This window comes from Uloborus diversus, chromosome 2 (genome assembly GCF_026930045.1).
Source record: "Uloborus diversus isolate 005 chromosome 2, Udiv.v.3.1, whole genome shotgun sequence".
Lineage (NCBI taxonomy): Eukaryota > Metazoa > Arthropoda > Arachnida > Araneae > Uloboridae > Uloborus > Uloborus diversus.
In genome coordinates this window covers 79,891,399-79,915,182 of record NC_072732.1, presented here as the reverse complement: position 1 = coordinate 79,915,182, position 23,784 = coordinate 79,891,399, and the positions used below count along the sequence as shown (strand labels likewise).

Sequence of the window (23,784 nt, the reverse complement as noted above, 5' to 3'; positions counted from 1 at the left end):
GACTTCTATTAAATTTTTAGCACAGGCATTGCTGTGCAGATACTGCTAGTTTATAATAAAAATACATTTTGTAGATAAAGTAAAAGTGAATGACAACCTAAATGAAGCCTGAATTGTCAAGGAAATACTGCAAGGCTTTCAATGAAGCTCCTTCATCGGTGCAAAAAAGTGCTCAGCACTCAAGAATAAATTCTAGAGTGAAGAAACATCCACTAGTGAGACACCAATATTTGTACTAAATGAATCAGATTAAAAATTAAGTAATGTAAACCATGAGTGCCCATATACTAAGTTTTAAGGAGGGGGGGGGCTCAGATATTTTCCTCATAGAAACTGATTTCAGTACAGATTATAATTATTAAAATAATGCATTTTTAATAACTTATTCATTAATGGCCGGAGAAGAAATGTTTTTACATTTTTGCAAAGAAAAAAGTACTAAAAGCTAGAAAATTCTAATTTCAAAGGGGATTGAACCCACACTCCCCCCCCCCCCCCCCCCGTGTGGGCTCATGATAGAAACAGAACAAAGGATGTGAACCTTTCTGCACTGAATCCTTCCTGTTTTTTTTACATGTGTCAAATTAAATGCCATCAAGCACTATTTGAACAAGTAAGAAAATTTGATTAAATGTAAAGAATTCATCTTTTTAACACTAGAAAGACTGCGTTTTCCGTATACCTAAAAAGACTAGTAGCGGTCATGTAGACCGCCACATTTAAAAGATTGGAAGTTTCTTCTTTTTTGGATTTTCAATCATAGAAAAGATTTGTTTCAATATACCAGAAATTGTTTGAACATTTTAATAATATTAAAGTTTGCAAATCAATCTCGGGCAGTTTTTTTTTTTTTTTTTTAATTTTATGTTGGATCAAGTGAAATTACACACGCTTTACATAATTGGTATTGAGAAAGAATAAATTTGTACAAAAAAGAGGAACTTTTCTTATCATGTAATAACTAACAAGTATTTTTAACCATGCATGTGTTTGTTTTCAAAATTACCTAAATAGGAGAAAATGGAGAGTTCTGTTTTTGATGTTCTCTTTTTTTTTTTTTTTTTTTTTTGGCGTCGTACCCTTTTTCCTTTTTTTTTTATCGGTTTCTATATCTTGTGCATCAGTTTTTACTAGTGAGGTTTCTTCTGATTCTGTCTTTGAAGAACAGTCCATTCCCCTCATCAAACCGATAAGGTCTAGATATCATTCGGGGGGGGGGGGGAGAGTGGAGGAGTTCATTTGAAAAACAGTCTTTTTGCACAAATCTAAATTCCGAAAAACCTTTGCTACAATCTGATGAAAGCAAGTTATTATCATCACAAGGAATATATTCCTCTTCAGATAAGTTAGACTGTTCATCCAAACCAGAATATGCTTTAGATAAATCTGCAACAGCTTCAGGAATTCATGTACTGATAAGCTTGTCAATGAATCCTATTTTCAAGTGCTACTGTTAAAAAATGTTTGTGTAAATATGAAGTGACTGAACACTTCAATATCACCGAAGGAAAAAAGATCAACGTTTCAAGCAAATCGCATGTTTTGGTGCACAAAAGAAATCCAGCACAAATTTTTGGAATCCACCTGTTTACTTCTTTTCAGACCCAAATTAATTTCACGTGTCCGTCACATGCTTTTCAAATTTACCTTTATCAACATTTCCCCCCTGTGAAGGTAGCAGAAAAAGGAAACCATGCAACCAGCAGGTGTTTTGAGTTTTCCTAACAGTTCAAAGAACTAAACCTGACCAGCAGGTGCTACTCAAGCTCAAGAGAACATTATCCACCCTGAAAACTGACAATAGTCCATAGTACACTCATCTGATAAGAGAAAAAAGAAGAAAACGGATTCATAAAGGAAGGTTCATTCAACGAATGGACCATACTCAGTCTTTCTAGGTATAAACATTTATAGCGACTATGATAATGAGCCTAAGGAAATAAAATTTACTGTCGTAAAATCTTAATAAATAGTTTTAAAAAGTCAATGAAGAAAGAAGTGTTTAAAACTGAAACGCAGCAAATATGAGCATTTGAAAATTGTTTACGGTCAAAATGACCGCTTCTGTCTTTCTAGTGTTAATTGCTCCATATTGTTCGACTCAGGGGCGGACTGGCCCGCCAGCCCATTGACCTGTGGGTTGATGCACCGTCAAGCCTGAATACCTTTTTATATTAAAATTTTTGTTTTTAATTTATTTGTTTTTTTTTTTAATATTTTGGTGCAATTCCCCCCCCCCCCCCCCCCCCCCCCTCTCCCCCTCTCTTTTTTTGCACTCACATACCTGTGCGACTTTTCTTCGCTGTTTTTTTCTTTTCTTGAAACTTGAAAATCTGTGTATCATCGTTTTTTTTCTTTTCTATCTTTTTTTTTTCTTTCTCTTGAAAACCTTTTTTTTTTTTTTTTTAGTTTTGCACTTGTCTTTTTCCACTTTGTTTTGCGCCATTTGTAGGCCAAGCTTGACGCCCTCTTTCAGGACCCAGTCCTCCCCTGGTTTGACTTCTAGGCTATTGTTTTAACTTTTCATTTGCAAGAGTTGCTGGTAAATGCACAATATTCTTTATTTTTGGGAAGCAGATTTTCCTGACATTTGGATGTGCATATTGTGTTTTTATGTGGTTTTTCTCTCCTATTTTTCTTTAAATTAGTTGTTCTTGTTTTTTGTCTTGAGCCTTGAAAGAACAATTTTTACTATTTTCTTGTCAATTTGCTTCTTTTACTGCTTTCTTATATTGCTTGTATTTCATCAAAAAGAATTTAACGACTTTTCATTGGTACATTTTTTTTTTATGTTTCTTTTTTCTTTTAGTGATGAAAAAAATGATGCTTCCAAATTGAGAGTTGGATTTGTAACTTATAATAATGTACTTCATTTTTATAACCTGAAGGTAATTAATCTTGAAATTTTATCCTTTTCAGTTCATCATCTAAAATTTGGGTTCTAGATACAATTTTTTCCTTAGTAACTTTCGTTCTTAACCAGTTTTTTTTTTAATGAAAATTAAATCTTTTGAAACAGTTTTTGTTGTTTTTAATCTGAACTAGATCTTTTCACATTTTGCTTTGAAACCCTGGAGGGAGTTATGAGTAACCCTGTTTAAACATAAATTACATTAATCAATAACAAATCGTTAAATTTTTCAGACTTTGTACCCTACCTTTAGGCTTTTAAACTGGCTACAATATATTTATGAATACGACCCTGACGTAGCCATTTTCATTTCACGAATGTTCTTTCAAAAACAAACTTTTTTTTTCAGTATCCAAATTTAAAATTTCCAAAGAAAATACCTTTTACTGCATTCCGTGGCCAAGACGCTGGGCCCATGAAATGTTGTAAATCCCAAAATAAGGATGCAGAGGCAGTGGGCTTAGAACGTAGAACATATTTATTTAACAGGAACATGAACATCACACAAACAGAAACATGGCTAGACTGCAACTTGCTGCAACTGAACATTCACCACTCCACAGCGTATGTAACTTGGAGATGACGTCACAAGGGGGTCAATCACGGTTATAGGAACAGTCCACATTTGAATAGATATAGTTCAACAAGACCCTGTAGGTTTGGGATATGAAAATCAAAACCTTTTTTTTTTTCAACTAGCTTATAGATTTTTCATGAGTTTTTCTAAAAGAAATATTGTAGGACAGGTATCAGCAACTTAAACATTTCATGTACACTAAATGTCTTAAACTTAAGAAGTTTTAACTGGACATAAATGAGATTTTATTTATTTATCTATTTATTTATTTTGATAGCATTAAAGAGTAGGTTAACAATATATATATTGGTGCAATTTAACTGTTTTAAAGATGTATCGAACATAAGTAAGAAAAAAAATAAGGCAGATAATTGGAGGAATTATTGGTTGCATAATCATTTGTAATGGCTGAAATAGTATACATTTTTATTTTGTCGTTCTATGTTTATACCCGCATTTGAAATCCGATTGTTGATGTTTTATTGCCTATAAAGTAACTAAATTTAATTCCGAAATTGATGTGTGTAAGTTAAAAATGACATTTTCCTTTTTTTTCTTTTTTGATGACTCTTGACAATAGCTTATTCTAAGTAAATAAGTTTTGAAGACTTAATGTCTGCAATTTTTGGAACTTAAATATTCTATAATAGTGAAAGTGAGACAAAATCGTTAATAAACTAACTATCCATGTAGTGTCATTTGAGCCAAGTTAAAAAGTTTTTTTTAGCAAAATTTGAAGAAGAAAAAAAAGCTTCAGCTAAATACAAAAATGTCCATGAAATGAACATATTTAAAACAATGTCTTTATGTTTAAAGAAATGTCTTTCTAAATCCCTCAATGTTTTTGATCTCCAGTTGAAAACTAAATTCAAAATTCTAGATTAAACTTGAAATTAAGGATGTTTAGAATTTTACTTACTGTGTGTTGGGAGAGAATACAAGTTAAATTTTTAAAATGGTATAAGTCCCCTCCTGCCTGTAATTCATTTTTTGGAGGGACATAATGCCCATTATGATTATCTGTTGAATGTAATAGTAATTTAAGTATCTTAACTGAGATTTCTAAAGAAATTAAACTCTTTCAGATCATGCATCATTTTTTACCTTTGTGCAAAAAAGCAAAAGTATCTTTTTTTCATTGTTGTTATTTAAATGGTATATTCACATTTTGCAAAAAATGCGATTGTAGCAGGAACCTTGCCATGTAGCTCTATCAAAGTCAATCAACCTTTTCAATTCAGAATATGTCCTGACATTGTTGTCATAATGTCATACTGTGAAATATTAATTTAAATTTTCAAAAACGTTTTTAATAGTAATTTAAGCTAAAGCAGTAAATGACATATATGAGATATGAGTATTATATTGTTTACTTTGAAATATTTTTAGAAAAATTTAACACAACCTCATATTATGGTGCTATCAGATGTCCACAATGCATTTGTTCCTCTTTTGGATGGATTTCTTGTCACACTATCAGAAGCTGAAGCTTTAGTAGAATGGTATGCGTAGTTTATGTTCAATATATTTTCTTCAATGGAATTTTAACTTTCTCTAATTTATGTAAAATCAACAGTTATTTTAAATAAACATTGCAGAAAAAATATCTTTTTAATTCAGTTAACATATGGTTTACATTAAATTAGGATAAAGACTACCTATGGTCATGTTTCAGAGGGTTTTTTAAAGAAAAAGTCGGATACAAATGTTGCAGTTCTAGTTCATTCATGGAAAAAACTAATTCCAAGAATATTAGAACTTAGAAATTGCACTTTTTAAAGCGAGCAAGACTTTAAGTTAAGTTCTATGCAGTTAATTTACTCTTCAATGTCACTGCCAACTGATTTCTCTTTGAAACTTATTGAAGACAACAAAAGAGATCATACAATCCTAATGCCGTAAATAAAGGATTATTCCTTTATATTTTCTTATCAAATTGTTAATTAACTAATTTTGAACTTTAAATGTTAAAAATTTATCTTTTGAAACATAGTTATTTCATTTAAATTTCTTGGATGGGAAAAAGGGAATAATAAACTGAATTCTGATAGTTAGCAAAATGTATTAATCTTTAATAATCAATTGTACAGAAAATTCTTTTTTGGGAAAAATTATACAAACAGAATAAAAATACTTAATTTTTTTGTTTTAGTTTAATGGAACATATACCTCGTCTTTTTGTGAACGAGCCTGCTACTGAAATAATATTGGGACCAGTCATTCAAGTTGGACTAGAAGCTTTGAAAGTATGCATCTTTATCATCTTTGTATCGTAGTTTGTTAATGCATTATCATCCATGACTATAAACTATATTTGTTCTTTAAAGAATGCCAATTGTTCTGGAAAATTGTTAGTGTTCCACTCTACAATTCCAAATGCAGACGCTCCTGGAAAATTGCCTCATCGAGAAGGTCAGAAATTATTAGGAACTGATAAGCAAAAGGTAATTTGTTCTCAAAGCTTCGGCAGTTTTGTTTGTTGTTTTTTAATGTAAGAATATGTGATGTATGAATGAATGGAATGTATGAGTTTGCATCCATTTACTCACATCAAAAACAGGCTCATTGTAATCTCAAAACTTGCCTTTGATATGTTCAATAACTTGTGCTTTTCGCACTGCTTTGTAATTTAATATCTTTCTGGTGTTGGAATCTGTTAATTCGTTCCTGGCATGACATACAATTTTTATAAATTGTATATATTTTGTAAAATTTAAACAAGCAAGTTTAAGGTTTTAAAGAAAAGAAACGTAATGTATCGCTACCTTGCGATATAAGGTTGGAGATGCATCACAATGTAGATATTCCTTCATCGCCCAGCCCTAGTTAATACTGCCATTTAACATTCATCATTCTTTCTTTATTTTTAATTTTTTCTTTTCATTTATTTATATTTTATCTTTTTAATATATTTATCCCCCCCCCCCCCCCGCTAATTACATTTTTAACCTTGTTTTTTTTTTTTTCCAGAGTGTATTGACACCTCAAAATGATTTCTACAGTAAATTGGCTCAAGACTGCATTGCTGGTGGTTGTGCTGTTGATTTGTTTTTATTTCCTAATGCTTATGTTGATATTGCAAGTCTGACACCATTATGCAGGCATACTGGTGGACAAATGTACAAATATACTTATTTTCAGGTAATTTAAGGAAATGTTTGTTTTATTCTTTCTAAATATTTGAAAGTATAACTGTTGTTTAAACGTAGTTTTCTACTGCTGATGAAGAGAGTATTTCCTTGTTAAATACTTGAGCGATGTAAGTAAAGAAATAAAATTATCAGAGACCCTCAATTTTTTCCATTTTTAATATAATTAAATTGTTTTGTTAAAATGCTTTTTTTGAACTTATGAAAAAAAATTAAAAGCATTTTTTCCAGCTCATGGTGAGTTGATCAATGATCTGCATTTTCTCTTTTCCATTTTTTTTTTCAATCCATTTATTTCTGTTCATGGAAGTCTACAATTTAGTTTTTAAAAATATAGATTTATCTAAGTAATTTCAAAACTTCATTTATGGTTTTTCTTTTCTTTTTTTAATATCAACTTCTCAAAATGAAATTTTTATTTAAGAATAATTTATAAATATATGTAAAACACTAAAGAGCATTATGGAAAATCATAGTAACTTTTTTGAGAAGAGGGATAGGGAGGTAGTGTTTTAGTGATTAAAATTTTTGCTAGAAAATTATATTAACTTAATATTTTATGCTTTACGAAAAATACAGAAGTTAATTTCTTTTGTTCTATAAAGCTTTTATTTCTTCTGCTCCAGTAGTGATACAAAAGTATTTTTCTTCTGTTGACTGATCCGAACAAAGTTTGCCAGGTTTGGCTGGTATTAGACAATTTGGCTGTTTTGGATGACACTTGGCGAGAAAAAATTCAAAAGGATTAGCCAAATCTTCTTTTTTTCTTTTAGCAATTACATTTTTCCCTGGATTGCTTTATGTAATTTTTAAATCACACATCTACATTTTTTACTTAATATTCATCATACATTTAAAAAAAAAAATCCTCGAAACTAAGTAAAAAATAAGGTAAATTACCTTTGTGCAGAAAAAGTAAAATAAGAAATAACAACATAAAAAAGCACAAATTGCAGATTACTGCAGACACGTCTATCGGCGTTACAAGAAATGCCTTTTTCAATGCAACAGGAATGAGCTTATAGATACAAAAACGTTTCACGTCTCTGAAATCGAAAGTCTCCCACAAGTAGATGCATCAAACGTCATAGAATTTGCTCTCTTTTTTCTTTTTCAGTGCAGTATAACTTCAATTTAAAATACCTGATTTGACAATTTCCTTAATTTAATGACATTTTACTGGTCTGGATTTGGCTGCATTGAATATTTATGCTCCTCGATTTAACAATATCCTTAATTTAAAGATAACTTTTTCCAGTCCCTTGACAATTGTTAAATCAGGGTTATACTGTATTTTGTTCCTTTATGCTCTCATGAGTTTTTATCAAGCTTAGTAATATGGGAAAGTGAATCACTCTCTAAAGATTTTCAAAATCTGTAGAAGGAAGGATAATTTTCATTCTGGTTGGGTTTTTTTTTTTTTTTTTTTTTTTTTTGAGCAATCATTTGAGCATTGCTTATTGCTTTCATTTGACTGTTTTGATGTTCCTATGATTTTATTTTCCCACCAGCACCCTCTGCAGCATCACCGTCGACCGGCTCCTCACGATGCTGCTCCTCTAGCGAAAGCAGTCTCTAGGTTGCGTCAATATCCTACACTTACACGAATACATACACACACGCTCACACACACACACATACATACACCTACACACATACACAAACACATACACACACTCAAACACATACTCACCTACACATACACACACACTTGCACACAACTACCCACATTCTCATGCCTGCACAGAGACACAAACACATATGCATACAGACACCTACACATACACACACACACCTACACACAACTACCCACACTCATGCCTGCACACATACACAAACACACATGCTTACACACATACACATACCCCCTACACACACACATGCCCCCCACACATGCCTACATACACACACACTCATGATTGCGAAAAATATAATTTGAATTCAAGATGTCAAAATTCAAATTTTTTTTTTTTTTTTTTTTTTTGGCTAATTTCACAAAGCCGTTTGGCTATTTTCCTGAATTTCCACATGGCAACCCTGATCTAAACAGATAGTTTTTTTAACTTTATTTCTGCTCTAAAATTTGATTAAAATTGTTTTGAAGGTAGTGGATGACTGAGTTATCTTTGCAGCATTGCTGCAAAGAGCAATATTGCAAAGATGTGCTGCAATATTTCTATTTTCATTTTATTGAACTTTTGAAATGTATATGGATGTTTATGTATGATTGGCTGTTGTCCATTAAGTTAAAGAGCATTGATATCAATTAATGTGTTGCTGCCTTTGCTATTTATAAAATTTCCTTTGCAACACAAATGGTCAATTACATGTAATACGTTCTTTTTTAAATTTAGTCCCATATTGATGGAGATAGATTTCTTGAAGATCTTGAAAGAAATATTACCACAACTACTGCATTTGATGCAGTTTTAAGAGTTAGAACAAGTGCAGGTATAATATATTTTTTTGACAATGATTCAAATTTATATTTCAAAACTTTTAATGATGTAGACAAATTTTCGGGGCTAAAATGTGCTCTGCATTTACAAGCTTACCTTTTCAAAAATTATTTTTAATTTTATTATGTCTAAATAGTCTTAAGCATTCATATTTTTAACGCTTCAAATTTTAAGTCCTTCTGTTCTTTTAATGTTCAAGAAATAATTCTATGCTGTTTTACTTCTATCCCAAAACGTTGCAATGTTGGTTAAAATAAGTTTTGATGAATTTTATGCATTAAACTGTTTGATGAAAACCATTTAACATTTTGTGGTGTTTAATTGTGGTGTTTTGTGGTTTAATCCTTTGTGATATTTAAGGTGGTTAGTAAAATTTTGTTTTGGAGCCAAAGTGTAACTATATTTTATAGTTATTAACACTAATAATAATTATTCATTCTTATTTCAATGCCTAAAGTAAATACACTCAAATCTGTTTTTGTGTGGTATATGAAATTCTCTGCGACTCAGTTGACAAAAATATTTAAAAAAAACGAGTACCAGGTAGTATCTTCAAGTGACGACAGAAACACCATGACGGTAAGTCACTGTGACCTCCCAAAAACTTCCTTATTCGGGAAATTTTGTCTGACGTTTCGGCAAAATTATCATCACTTGGTTTATTGTGATTTCGTTTAAAGAAGCAATTCCTAGTTATTTTCCACATAAAACTTTTTTTATGCCATCCCTATCCACTGTATAAAAAAATTATTTTTTAACTGTGTTGCAAAAACTTTTTTATTAGCTAAGTTTTGAATGTTTTTTTTTTTTTTTTTGGCTGTCCCTATCCATAGCACAAAAACATGTTTGGGTGTAGTGTTTATTTTACTTTAACTAATAGAACGTTGTATCTGATTGGTTTTTATAGGTATAAGTCCAATATTCTATTATGGGAATTTTTACATGTCCAATGCCACAGATGTTGAATTAAGTGCCATTGACTGCCATAAATCTATCACCGTTGAAATGGCTTATGATGAGAAATTGCCTGAAAATGAAACTGTTTACATACAAGCTGCTTTACTGTACACTACATGCAACGGAGAAAGACGAATTCGTGTTCATAACCTTGCACTGTCTACATCAGTTGGAATGCCGGATGTTTTTAAGTGTTGTGAATTGGACACTATAGTTAACTTTTTTGCCAAACAAGGTAAGATCTGAAATTATTTTAAATGATGTTAAAAAGTATATTCATAATAATTTTTGTAATTCGCGGCTGAGAAAGAAATCTTTTAGTTTACATCTCCCTTCTGTAAAATGTGCAATGAAATTAATAAATTTTAACGACTATTTTCTGCGGAAACTTTGAAAAAATCTTGGTGTTTGTAAAACAGAAAACATTGGATGTAGACTAAAAGATACTACAGTAGTACTTCAATTATCTGAATCATTGAGACCAGACCCCATTTGGATGATTAGATTTTCTCTGAAAAAAGGTCTATTTTATTAATTGTATGTTTGTTGAAAATGAAAAAAAAAACCGTTTAAAGAAAAAGTTTTTAGTTAATTAATGGAAGTCATCACTTTTACATATTAAGTATATAAATGCTGCACATAGAAGCCAAGAATGGAACTCTGTCCTATGAGACAGTGACTCGTCATCCTAATAAGGTTCTCACTGCACCGATATTAGCTTTACTGAGGACGCACTAAACAATAGTTCACGCAAACAGAATCATTATTTTGCAAATCACAGTACATTTCAGTATTTTTTTTTTTTTTTTTTTTTTTTGAAATCAAGCAAATTGGATAGTTGTAGCTTGGGTAATAGGAGTTCTACTGATCAAGAAAAATTAATTTCATGATAGATAAAAAAATAAGGACAAATTGAAAAAAAAAATATCATATGAATGAAATATTTTGAAAAACTGGATTCAGTTTTGAAATACACTCTATATCAAAAAAAATCAATGCACCAAGAAGCAATCATCTAATTACTTTGAAATTTTGTATGTATGAGTGTTTTGACCAGATATGCAAATGATTAAAATTTGGTGTCCAATGAATGAATAGTTTGATCTCCAGCGCATCGAAACTACTCATCCAGCAGATGCATATAAAGAGCAGTTCTTCAACAGTTGTTAAAACTTTCTGTTTGATTGCGATTCAGATTATCTTTCAACAACTTAAAAATTCCTCGCCGCATGATGCATGCTCATTACAAGCAACTGTCAGAGTTTAAAAGAGGTCGTACCATTGGATTGAAAGAGGTCCATTGGTCAAATTGGAGAATCCCTCTTCATTTGAGTCGAAGCGATGCTGCAATTCGAAGATGCTGTCACGGATGGGTGGAAAATGGCAGAGTTCAGCGTCAGGATGGTAGCAGTCGACCTATGGTCACAACAGATCGTGATGACAGAGTGATTGCCGATCAGCTGTCACAGTGCTTACTTCATCTGTATGAACCATCAGACATTCAACCCAAACACCGGTGTCCATCATGACTATTTACAGATGGTTGTTACAATAAAATCTACGCCCGTGCCGACCGTTACGCCACCTACCACTGACGCCTACACACTGCCAAGCCAAATTACAGTGGGGCATGGCTTGATCAGGTTGGAATATTGCCGACTAGAGACGTTTCGTCTTTAGCGATGAATCCCGCTTCCAACTGTGTTGTGACGATCATCAAAGAAATGTTTGAAGACACCCAGGGCAGAGAGGGGATCCTGGGTTCACTTTTGTATGCCACACTGGCCCTCAACAAAGCATTATGGTCTGGGGTGCCATTTCCTTTGATAACTGGACCCCTTTGGTCGTAATTAGAGGTACACTTACTGCACAGTGGTATGTCGACAACATCCTAAGACCTGTTTTGCTGCCGTTCCTTTTGCAGTACTCTCGGCTGGTTTTCAGCAGGACAATGCCAGATAACATACAGCACGTGTTGCTATGAACTGTCTGCAAGCTTGTCAAACTCTTCCGTGGCCTGCCAGATCTCTCTTCCATCAAGCATGTCTGGGATATGATGGGATGGCGATGCATCTGGCAAGGAATGTTGATTACCTCGTCTGACAATTGGAGTGAATTTGGCCGAAAATACCGCAGGACACCTTCCAGGAGCTTTATCGGTGTTTTCCACACTGTGCTTCAGCTTGTATCTGGGCTAGAGGCGGGTCAATACCTTATTTAACTTGTTACTGTAACTCGGACATAAAATTCAATTGTTCTGAGAATTTAAATCATTTACTATTTTGTGCATTGTCTTCCACCCACCAATTTTTGTCTCGATTGGATCACTCCTGCTTGGTGCATTGATTTTTTTGTTATAGAGTGTAGAACTAAATCAAATAATGATTTACAGAGAATAACTGAATTGAAAATGATGTCTCCTTTTGGCAAAATTGCTCTGTGAATACCCATGGTTTAAACTTGTCATTCTATTATCGGCTTAAAGCCTTGTCAGATAATTCCATTGTGTCATAAATTTCTGGATTTTGGTATTAAAGTATTTTTGCAATTAAAAACTTTTGTCTTAAAATGTGCATATAGAGGCATGCATGATATTGCATTTTGAATGAATGGGTATTTCCTCCACAGCTCTCAAGCAAGTTTTGGAGCTTTCTCCTCAGCAAATCAAAAACAATTTGGTTAATAGAAGTGTGAAAATTTTATCTTGCTATCGAAAACATTGTGCATCCAGTTCATCTTCTGGACAATTAATCCTGCCAGATCCATTAAAATTACTTCCAGTCTACATAAATTGTCTTTTGAGAAGTGATGCTATATCTGGAGGTGAGTTGATCCTTTTGAGTTTTTATAATTTGTCTTAATACTGTAGTCCAACCCAAAGTAGTTTAATATTATAGGTTCAATCCAATCCAGTTCTATATATATATATATATATATTTTTTTTTTTTGAAGCTAAATATTCTTTTAAGTAAAATTTGTATGGGTCAAGAGATATTGACTCAAATTATATGCTTTTGATAATGAGTTCAAAAATGTTAATTGAAACCATTTGCTTTCTATGTATAATTAGCTTTTACTATACAAGTCATGTTTCCAACCGATTTTTGGACTACTGTTGCTTTTTTTTTCTTTTTTCAAGTTGTGAAAATATTGTCTAAATTCAGAAAATAGAGTAAGATATTTTCATTTTTTTTGCTCTAGTAATAAAAAGAAGGAATAACCAGTGCATGATTGAAAGAGCTTGCAATATTCAGTTTGAGTTCTCTAGAAATCTTGGTTAAGATGTTTAAATTACTAATAAATTTAAAATTACTTTTTGCTTAATGTGTGTTATATTCTTGCAATAAATGCATTATTAAAGGGAGGGGACATGTGTGTTTTATGTGCTGTTTTAAAAATTAGACTTTTGTTCACTCAGTGGTAAGTAAAATTCTAAATATTTTTATTTAAAAATTTAGAATTTTTCATTTAGTTTTCAACTGGAGATGAAACTTGAGAACGTTGGAGCATTTGGAGAGATAGTTGAACATTAACTTTGAATGTTTTAGTATTTTGTTAAAGTTTTTTCTTTCTTTCAAATTTTAACGGGGTTTTTTTCTTTAAAACTTTTAACTCGGCTTAAACCCTGTTTTTAACAAAGTAAATGAATTTGCTCAGTATTTTGTTCATAATTCTATCATTTTTAATTTTAATTTTTTTTAAATCTTTTTTGGTTTGTATTAAATTAATGGTTGAAGAATTAGTGTTTTATGTATTTTCCTCCTTCAAGGTTCAGACATGTCTTTGGATGATCGTAGTTTTGCCATGCTTGCTGTGAACAGTATGGGTGTTAAAAGTACAGCTATATATTTCTATCCAACTCTTATTCCTTTAGTAAGTTCAGAATGTTTCGTTTTGTTTAAAACTTTTGTCATATTTTTTTCTTTTGAAAAAAAAATCTGTTTTGAATTTTAGCATGAAATTGACCCAAATTCTGATGAGCTTCCTGTTCCAGTCCGTTGTTCTATTGAAAAACTTAATGATACTGGAGCTTATTTATTAGGTAAAGTGAATGCAAATTTGTTTTCATCTATATTTAGCATTAAACTTTAAAAGATTTATTCTGACATAAACATTTTCAATGTTTTCAATTTTTTTTTTTTTTTTTTATTGTTCTCCATCCCACTCCTTTTATTAAGCCTTCATCACAGAAGTTGCAACCCATTTTGTTATTTCTTCAGATCATTGCTTATCAAAATTAATTGGAAGTCATTGATTAGTGTTCCTTGGTGTTAAATCATCATTTCAAAAAAGATTTCTTAGTGCATTCCTTGAGCCTTAATTATTATATATCTCTACAAAACACTAAAATTGTGAAAATTATGTGTTGTTTGTAGAACTTGAATGGTGATGGCTGTTTAGAAAAAAATTCTTAAGTTATGAACACAAGGTCATAGTGCATATAATGAAAATGTTTGATAATGAATTTTTTGAGAGCAGTGTTTGCATTTAAACTCAATGATGCAATTAATTTACCACTTATTTTTCAAAGAGGAAAAAATTATGTGTATGGGGGGAGGGGGGGACATTGCAAAATGAACATTAGCTGAAATATCCTAAAATGTTAATTTTTTCAGGGTTCAGTAAAACTGGAAGATGTAGCAAAAATGTCATACTTTTTGAAAAACAAAACTGAAGTACCTGTTAGAATTATGAAGACACTTAGAGTTTTTTTTTTTTTTTTGTTTATTTATTTATTTATTTTTTTTTTTAATTTATTTATTTTTTTATTTATTTATTTATTTTATTTTTTTTTTTTTTGAAACCTTGTGACAAATTTTTAGTATTGAAAAAGATTTTATTCATTCTTTGACAGTGCTTAAAATGGCCATACCGTATAGCATTTTAATTTAAAGTTGTTAATTTTGAAAATAAATGAAGCTTTTATGTATTTTAACTATATTTTTTAAAGCTTTATATCTTGTCATGAAATCGAAATTTTCTCTACTTTTTATATATTTCATTTTTTCTTCCCCAAAAAATCTTTTCAGAGAATGGCATTTACATGTTCTTATGGATTGGTCAAGCTATTAACCCTGAATGGCTGCAAAATGTGTTTGGCGTACAGAGTACAAATCATTTGGACAAACAAAAGGTAAGTTAAACAGAGATATTTAAATTTCAATATCATCACACATGCTATAATTGAGTCAACTCACAGTATGCCCGTCATTTAAGAGGAATCAAAAGGGGTAGTACCTCTCCATGTGGTTTTTCTAGTTGATGACATGGGTATTAAGTAGATACTTTTAAAGGCCTCCTGGAAAGTTTAAAATTACTGGACTTATCCATTCAGTTCATGCACTTTGGCTCAAACAATTCCATGTTCTGATTAGAATATTGTGAAATAGTGTATAAAGTATGAGTTTTTCCCACAAGCTTGTGTGTATATGGTGTTTGCTTTCTGCAAAATTCTTCAGTTTCATTTATAAAATAATTACAATTAGAAAATCAAGGTAAGCCATCTCATCATTTAAAAAAAAAGACCTTGAATTGAGTTGTGATATTTTAAAACTTTATATCCATGTTTCTCTAAGTTTAACTTAAGCAACGTTCTTGGAAGTTTTTAATATGTAGCTCCCATGCAGTTTAAAACTGGATATTAGGATTAGAATTTATATATTAAAAACTGATTACCGGTATCAAACTGTCTGTATAATATTCAGACTTGTCGCATCCAAATTTGTAAAAATAGATATGTGAAGAGTCACTACTCAATTAGTGGAGTATTTTAAAAATATTTTTATCTGTAAGTGTTTTCAGGGATGAGATTTTTCCGGCTTTTGCCGGAATTCCGGCTTTTTCTGTTAGTTTTTAAAACCTTTCCTCCTTTCCCTCCTTTTTTTGCGTCTTTTCGTCCTTATTTTTCTCAAAAATCGGAAAAAAATACGATTTTTTGAAATTTTTGGTCCCCGATTTCTTACTTGTTCTATTTTTTCCCCTTGAATCTTAATGCTCCTCGGTATCTGCCAAAAACGTACGTTTTGGAATCAAGCCAACGACGTAAAACACGTGCTGCACCGAAAGTTGCATGCCTCGTTTGAGATTTCAATCTTTTTGCATCCTGAAAGTATTTCAATTATTTTTGTTGTTGGGTGGGTTTTTACTATGTACTACCTTATATCTGCTTATTTTATTCATCATTTCAGTAATATTTTTATTTCTTCAATTTATTTTAGAAAAAAAATGCATAACTCAATCAAAAAATGTGGCTTAGCACCCACAGTCTCGAATTTTTTTGTAACTTGGCATGGTTACTTTTTTTGTGTATTTAAGAAAGGGTAAAAAATATTTATGGTGAATCTCAAATGGTTTAGGCTTTACAACCTGTTAAAAGTTTTGAAATTTCATGATTAAATGAGGCTGTTGCAAGTTATTCTTATTATTCCAAAATATTATTAGAAAGTTCTGAAAAACAAATTTTGGGTTCCAATGCAAGGAAAAGATAACCAATCGTTTATATACATATATATTTATTTATTTTCAATTCTTACTATGAAAAGTAATGTACAAAGTAATGTAATGTACAAAAGTATGTCACAAAGAAATTTTAGATTTTTCTCTGTTGTAAATTTTTACTTTACAAACAGATCTAATTTTAAAATTTATGTTCTCACTTGTTTAACACTATAAACTCAAATGTTTTTAATGAAAAAATGTATTTTTCTCTAAAAAATATGATAAGTTGACACTATTGTGTGATGCAGCCAAGATTGACATCCAGCTCCCCCAACCCTTTATTCAAGGACTCAGGGGTTAGAAATTGTTGCCTCTTTTTCAAAATTTAGATTTATTTAGGAATAAACACCCTTGCAAAGAAATGGTACAATGCAGAAATTATACAAAATTATTACTCATACCTAATTAAATACGTATTACCTTTAAAACTGGTAAATTATACATTTTTTGTTGATTTTTTTGAATATCATGGCTTTCAGGTTCTATTTTAATGCGGTTTTGGATATCATCCCTTTCACGATTTTTTTTTTTTTATATCATCCGTTTTACGATTTGGGGGGGGGGGGGGATTTCCTCCTTTTTGCTCTCTGACCACTCTCATCCCTGAAATGGCATTTACATGTTCTTATGGATTGGTCAAGCTATTAACCCTGAATGGCTGCAAAATGTGTTTGGCGTACAGAGTACAAATCATTTGGACAAACAAAAGGTAAGTTAAACAGAGATATTTAAATTTCAATATCATCACACATGCTATAATTGAGTCAACTCACAGTATGCCCGTCATTTAAGAGGAATCAAAAGGGGTAGTACCTCTCCATGTGGTTTTTCTAGTTGATAACATGGGTATTAAGTAGATACTTTTAAAGGCCTCCTGGAAAGTTTAAAATTACTGGACTTATCCATTCAGTTCATGCACTTTGGCTCAAACAATTCCATGTTCTGATTAGAATATTGTGAAATAGTGTATAAAGTATGAGTTTTTCCCACAAGCTTGTGTGTATATGGTGTTTGCTTTCTGCAAAATTCTTCAGTTTCATTTATAAAATAATTACAATTAGAAAATCAAGGTAAGCCATCTCATCATTTAAAAAAAAAAGACCTTGAATTGAGTTGTGATATTTTAAAACTTTATATCCATGTTTCTCTAAGTTTAACTTAAGCAACGTTCTTGGAAGTTTTTAATATGTAGCTCCCATGCAGTTTAAAACTGGATATTAGGATTAGAATTTATATATTAAAAACTGATTACCGGTATCAAACTGTCTGTATAATATTCAGACTTGTCGCATCCAAATTTGTAAAAATAGATATGTGAAGAGTCACTACTCAATTAGTGGAGTATTTTAAAAATATTTTTAACTGTAAGTGTTTTCTCATGTACTTAGATTTCCATAAAAATATCAATAATAGGGGAAAAAATTAATTTCATTTATCTTTATAGAGTGATCTATTGTAATATTTTACATTAGCATGTATCTTGCTGTATCTCACCCTTTGCTTTCAGACATCATTGCCTGAACTAAATACCCCATTGTCTCAGAAAATTCGCCGAGTAGTAGAAAATATTGAAGAAGGACGACAATGGTATATGAGGGTAAGCATTTAAAACTTTTATATTGTATTTTAAAAAATCATTTTCTGATGTTGGCCCAGATTACAAAGTACTGCCGTTTACTTAACATCTGTACTTAATATTGAATTGTAATGTTCCTCAAAAAAAAAAATTTAAATCAATGGAAATTTGTACTTCAAATTATGAAAAGTTGTTGTACGGTAATTTTTTACTATAAAAAGCTGAAGAATTCTATAATTGAGACGTTTAACTCTAGAGAAGTTGCGTTTCCTTTTATTACACTAGTGCTCGCGCTTCGGTTTTTTCCCCCTCCGTAGACGAAAGCAGAAGAAAGAAAGTGCCGAGGAGAAAATGACACCTGACTTGGATGGTGCGCTATTGGTCTAAATGACATACATTTCCAAAAGCTATGCAACCTTGAAATACCAAAGAAAATTCTCAGAACTAAGTGTGTGGGCTGGGGAGAGTCTGACCTTCAGCTACACAGGTGGGCCCCATTATTAGAATAAGGGGTGGTGGGATAGAGCGAAATATCTGACAACGGGCGACCGAAGCGCGACTTCTCTAGGGTTAAAGTATTAACAAGAGGAAAACCAGGAAAATGTATAGAGTAATGGACATGCATGTATACATAAAAGAAAGCATACAGTAGGCTCTCTATTTAACAACTTTCAAGGGACCACAAAAAATTGTCCGTAAGTAGAATGTGTCCTTAAAGAGAATGCTTTTAAAACTGCAGTAGACCATCCAGAACCGTGAAAAGTAGTCTTTGAATAGAGAAAGGCATTAAACAGAGTACCAACTGGTTTATTTTTCATCTATCAACTTTTTTTTTTTTTCTCAAATAAAAAGTTTTCTTTTTCTTCAAAATTAGACCTTTTGAAAATTAAATATGGTTCAATTTGAAACTTAAAAACATCGTATTTGAATACATGAGGAAAATAAGCTTGGAAATCATAAGATTCAGAAAACTGATTTATTAATTCAAGATAAGTGTTTGTCAATGTCCTTGATCCCTAATCAAGTAAGGTACTACAAAATCTTCAATTTTAAACTTTTTGAACATGTATCTTTTTTACCCCCCCCCCCCCCCCACCACCCGACCCCCTCTACGCATCTTTTTGTTTTTTCATTTAATGTACTTGTTCAGATAAGTAATTTATGATTGTTAAAAACTTCAATAATTTCCAAAGTATATTGTATTAATTCCTAACAAAATCACATAATAAGATAACCCGTTATATATGTGTCACTCTTTTTGTATCATTAACTATCAAAAATGAAAAATTACGTGGGAAGTTCAATCCTATGTAACTCATGTTCTACTAGACAGATTTGCTTCAGAGCAACTTTACTTGAATGCATTATTGACCTAGAACATGTTCAAAGAGCGGTTTTTATTTATTTATTTATTATTCTTATTCATTTATTTATTTATTTTTGAATTTTTCAAGAGTACTTTATTGAATAATTCATATATTTTTTAAAATAGGAATTGCAAGTGCACATTTTTCTCTCATATTGAACAATTCAATAGTGTCATATTGTTTTTCATTGTATTATTTTTAGACAACCACAAAAACTTCTAAAATTATTATTTTTTTAAAATTAGTTTCATTTTTAAATGAGTAAAAAATACTCATTCAATCATAGAAAGAAACATGATGCATTTTAAAACTTTATACTTTTTTCTTTATTATTTAACAGCTTACAGTGATGGTTCAAGGAGACAAGTTGGAAGTTGTGTTTCGACAATTCCTTGTTGAAGATAGAGGTTCTGATGGAAACCCATCCTATGTTGACTTTTTATGTCATTTGCACAGAGAAATATCAAAAAATCTCTAGGTAGCCAAGGTTTTAATTTAAAAAAAAATATTTGATTATCAAGCTATTTTAAAATGTGAGGACTGAGCTAGGAATCTTATTTGAATATGCTTTCAAATAAAATTTTAGCCTATTGTTAAAATTTTATAGTTTAAATCTTGTTAATTCAAATTTTTGATACTTTAAGATTTATTATGATTCTTTACATTTCCATACTTCAAAGATAGGTAATGTTTTAATGAGTCATAGGGCTAAGGAAATTGTTAAATTGTTGTTTTTTGTACTCTGCTATTTTAAAATCTATTTTAGTAATTGCAATTTTGAAAATTCATCAAATTAAAAGAAATTGTACTTTGTAGAAAACTGTCCACATGGAATAAACATGGTACTTTTTAAATATAATCATCATTTGTGTTTTCTCGTTTAAAATAAACTGCACAAGATGAAGAAACAAGCCTAAAATTATTGTTTAGGCTCAGTTGTTTTGTGAATTTAATGCTTTTCTTTTAATTTCCCTTGGTATTGACAAAATGAGAGCTTTGTGACTAAAAAATATTGAGAAAAAGTAATGTTTTTTTTTTTTTGAGTGGAAACTTTAAATAGTTTTTTGATATTGTTTCAAATAATTGAAGTACAATAAAATAATAAGTAAAAGAGGTGTAAAGAAATTTGTCCACATTTTTAAGTAAACAACTTATAACAACTTTATGATGCTAAAATTTTGTTAAAATCAAAGTTTTGTATTTTGATAGATGCTGTGTGATTTAATTGCTAATGTAATTAAAAAATATGTTTTGTGCAATGGAGTTCATTTTTCTTTGAAAAATGAACTCAATAAACTAAGTGGTCACACTGTTTATAAGAAAGTATTGTACAAAAACTAATAAGATTTGGCATGTGCTTATAATACATTGATGTATTTTATCGCATGTTAAAAATTATTAACGAAACTACTTTAATCAGTAAATTTCAATCAGCACCCTAAACAGCTGGAAGAGTCAAAGTGGCATTCCAACACTTACCACTTATCATTCAAAATTTGAGCCATCAGGACCAGTTGCAACAACATTACTCCTAGACTTTTTTCTTTTGGGAGTGCAAAAGTGCTCGCAACATGAATTGAAGAAACTGAAGCATGCTTAAAGTCAAGATCACAGATGTTGCATCTGGAGCGACTGTCCAAATGTTGGCAAGAATTGGAGTGACACCTTGTCATTATTGGAGTATCCTAATTATTTTTTGTAGAGTAAATTTTTTTTAATTCTGTGAGAGAGACCACCCCATTCATAAAAGTATTCGTGATTTTTTTTTACATTGTAATTTTTTTTTTCCAATATGATATGAGTTTCTTATCGCTTTTCATTTGTTATTCATTGATTGAATAAAATAAGCCAATTTGTGTGTGTGAAATGACAAATGTAAGAAATTTTGCCCTAGTTAACATTTTTTGTTTGATGAACTTTTGATGGATTAAAATGTTTCTTCATTTATTCAAAGCTTCAGAAAAATTCTAAAATTATTCTGGTTAAAGATCTTTGGCAAAAAATAAATTCTTAAAAGTAAAATCCGCAGAATGTGTGTTGTGAAATGTTACATAACTCTATTAATAAGAAATCAAATCAAATGGTTGTCATTCTGAGAAGAGATGTGAAGTGGTTTGTTTATTTAAGATACTGAGGCCATTTTTGTATCAAGTTTCTTTTTATGTTAGTAATTGTAAAAAAAAATCATAAAAACACAAACCTTAAATTAAGAATCAAAATCTTATTTTAAATTTTAAATGCATAAATTTAAAGAATTTTTATATTTTAAATTTTCATTCCTTTTTGAGTTTTGCTTTTGAAATACATGTGTTTTATTTTAAAATGTCTTATGTGTCTTTATAAATTTTCTTGTGTATTATTTCGTGCAAAATAATAAAAATTGATTTTTTTTTAATAGGTAACATTAAAATTAGCAATAAATTTTTATTAGTATCTCTATTTTATTAGGTTGTCATGTATTCAGATCAAATTACCTTCATATAATTTACATTTTAATCATAAGGTAAAGTGCCCCCCCCCCCCTCCCTTTACAAAAAAAAAAAGTTCCTATAGCTGACATCTTTAAACGAAAAATATTCAAAGCATTACCTATTTTCTGAAATAATTTAGCATGAGTTTTTCGTTCTTCTTAAAAAAGAAAAACTCATAGTAAATCTTTAAATATTTGTTTTCTAAAAAGATGTTTTCAGGGGTACTCCGAACTAACATTTTTAGATGGGAGTAATTTTTGATTTACCAAATAAAACTCCAAGATTCACCGAATGATAAAATATGAGTGTAACATAATAATCATTATAATTTTTTAATTTCAGTTTTGTAATGCTATCTCCAAGTGCGCCAAATCCTCAGACAATGTTTTGGGAAGTTGCAGTAATCTCTCATCGGGGCGCACTTGGTTGTCAGCTTTGGGAAGTTTTCTGGGTCTCTGCTTTAAGGCACTTCATCTTATGTTATTAAACGAGTTTTGATTCATAGTTCAAAATTTTAATACTTCCAACAAAAAATATTTAATGGTAAAAATATATATATGTAAACTTGTTTTATATCAAATTATCAATAGTTTGATGTATAAAATAGCATTTATATCTTTTTTATTTTGTTGTGTGTATTGTGACATATCTGTACTTTTGAGTTATAATTTTGAAAAGAGTGTGCAGATTAATGTACTTTTTGAGTTATATATAATATATGGAAAGATTAAAAGTATTTTATTAAAAAGTCTTGTTTTATGTTTTAAATTTTAATTTGGTATTCATCGTTTTAAACTGTGTATATAAAATATTTTTAGAGTTTTTAAATATTCATTGAAAACATAGAAAAAATGCTACATACATGCAATTTACAGTTGGGGTTCTTTGTCAAAGAGTACATGCCCAAAACCACTTTAGCATATTCAAAACAAAAGACATTTGAAGTAGATTCTGTGAGCAAAATTTTAACATCGGCATTACAAAAAGCTGTGATCTAGGTTGCCCGTTATTATGCCCATGACTACATTAACTATAGTATTTTTTTAATGATCTCGTATCATGCAGAATCAGAACATGAAAGATGTGGTGACTGTGTTTCTATTGTAGATAATTATTTTCTTTTTTAGGTACATGGCGATAGTGGTTTTAAAATAATTAACCAACGTTTTGAAGCACAAAAATTGTAATTTACAACTGTTGTGCTTCAAAACGTTGGTTAATTGATTATTTTAATTTTCAGCACAAAGGTATTTATTCGTTACATAGTGGTTTTACCTGGTTTTATCTACGGTAGTTACCGCGTCTCAGAAACCCCTTTTTGACATGGTGTTTGACATAGTTGTCCAAAATATAAATTTCTGACTGAAACATAAAATTATTTATTGACAAAGAAATTACCTTAACAAGTGTTTCTTTCTGTTATAAATTTTTGATTTCATGCACTAAAAGTATTTTTTGATTGTTATAGAAATTAAAAACTATGCACAATAAAAAATTCCACACAATTTTGATTCAACACGCTGCTTGTCTGTGGAATAAAAGAAATAAATGAAAGAACTTGTGCCATTATCATATCATGGAATAAAAAGTATTATAAATAGGAGTATATATTTTTTTTAATGTTGACTATATAAATTCCTATAATTTTTCAAAGCTGTTAGAACAGGGTATACATTTGTCTGGCTTAATTTTCAAACTTAAACACTTCATTAAAATATACATCTTTAGTTAACATTTACATATTATATTTAGTTACATTCTTAATATTTCCTTTTAGAGCATGCAATTAAAAAAAAAAAACAGGTTTTAAGCTTTTGGT

At 30.5% G+C, this 23,784-nt stretch overlaps 1 protein-coding gene across 3 annotated transcripts in view; it reads left to right on the top strand.

Annotated features, from left to right (window-relative positions):
- Window positions 1–22,713, top strand: part of LOC129217125 (protein transport protein Sec24D-like) — a 42,486-nt gene extending 19,773 nt beyond the window's left edge. For all 3 annotated transcript variants that reach the window (XM_054851379.1, XM_054851378.1, XM_054851380.1), the window contains exons 9-21: window positions 2,810–2,888; window positions 4,878–4,990; window positions 5,641–5,734; window positions 5,816–5,932; window positions 6,459–6,629; window positions 8,992–9,088; window positions 10,004–10,288; window positions 12,682–12,876; window positions 13,823–13,926; window positions 14,008–14,095; window positions 15,084–15,187; window positions 18,059–18,148; window positions 19,835–22,713. In XM_054851379.1, coding sequence (XP_054707354.1) covers window positions 2,810–2,888; window positions 4,878–4,990; window positions 5,641–5,734; window positions 5,816–5,932; window positions 6,459–6,629; window positions 8,992–9,088; window positions 10,004–10,288; window positions 12,682–12,876; window positions 13,823–13,926; window positions 14,008–14,095; window positions 15,084–15,187; window positions 18,059–18,148; window positions 19,835–19,972 — 1,675 coding nt within the window. In that variant the 3' untranslated portion in view covers window positions 19,973–22,713. The remainder of the gene's footprint in view (window positions 1–2,809; window positions 2,889–4,877; window positions 4,991–5,640; window positions 5,735–5,815; window positions 5,933–6,458; window positions 6,630–8,991; window positions 9,089–10,003; window positions 10,289–12,681; window positions 12,877–13,822; window positions 13,927–14,007; window positions 14,096–15,083; window positions 15,188–18,058; window positions 18,149–19,834) is intronic.
- Window positions 22,714–23,784: the final 1,071 nt, after the last annotated feature.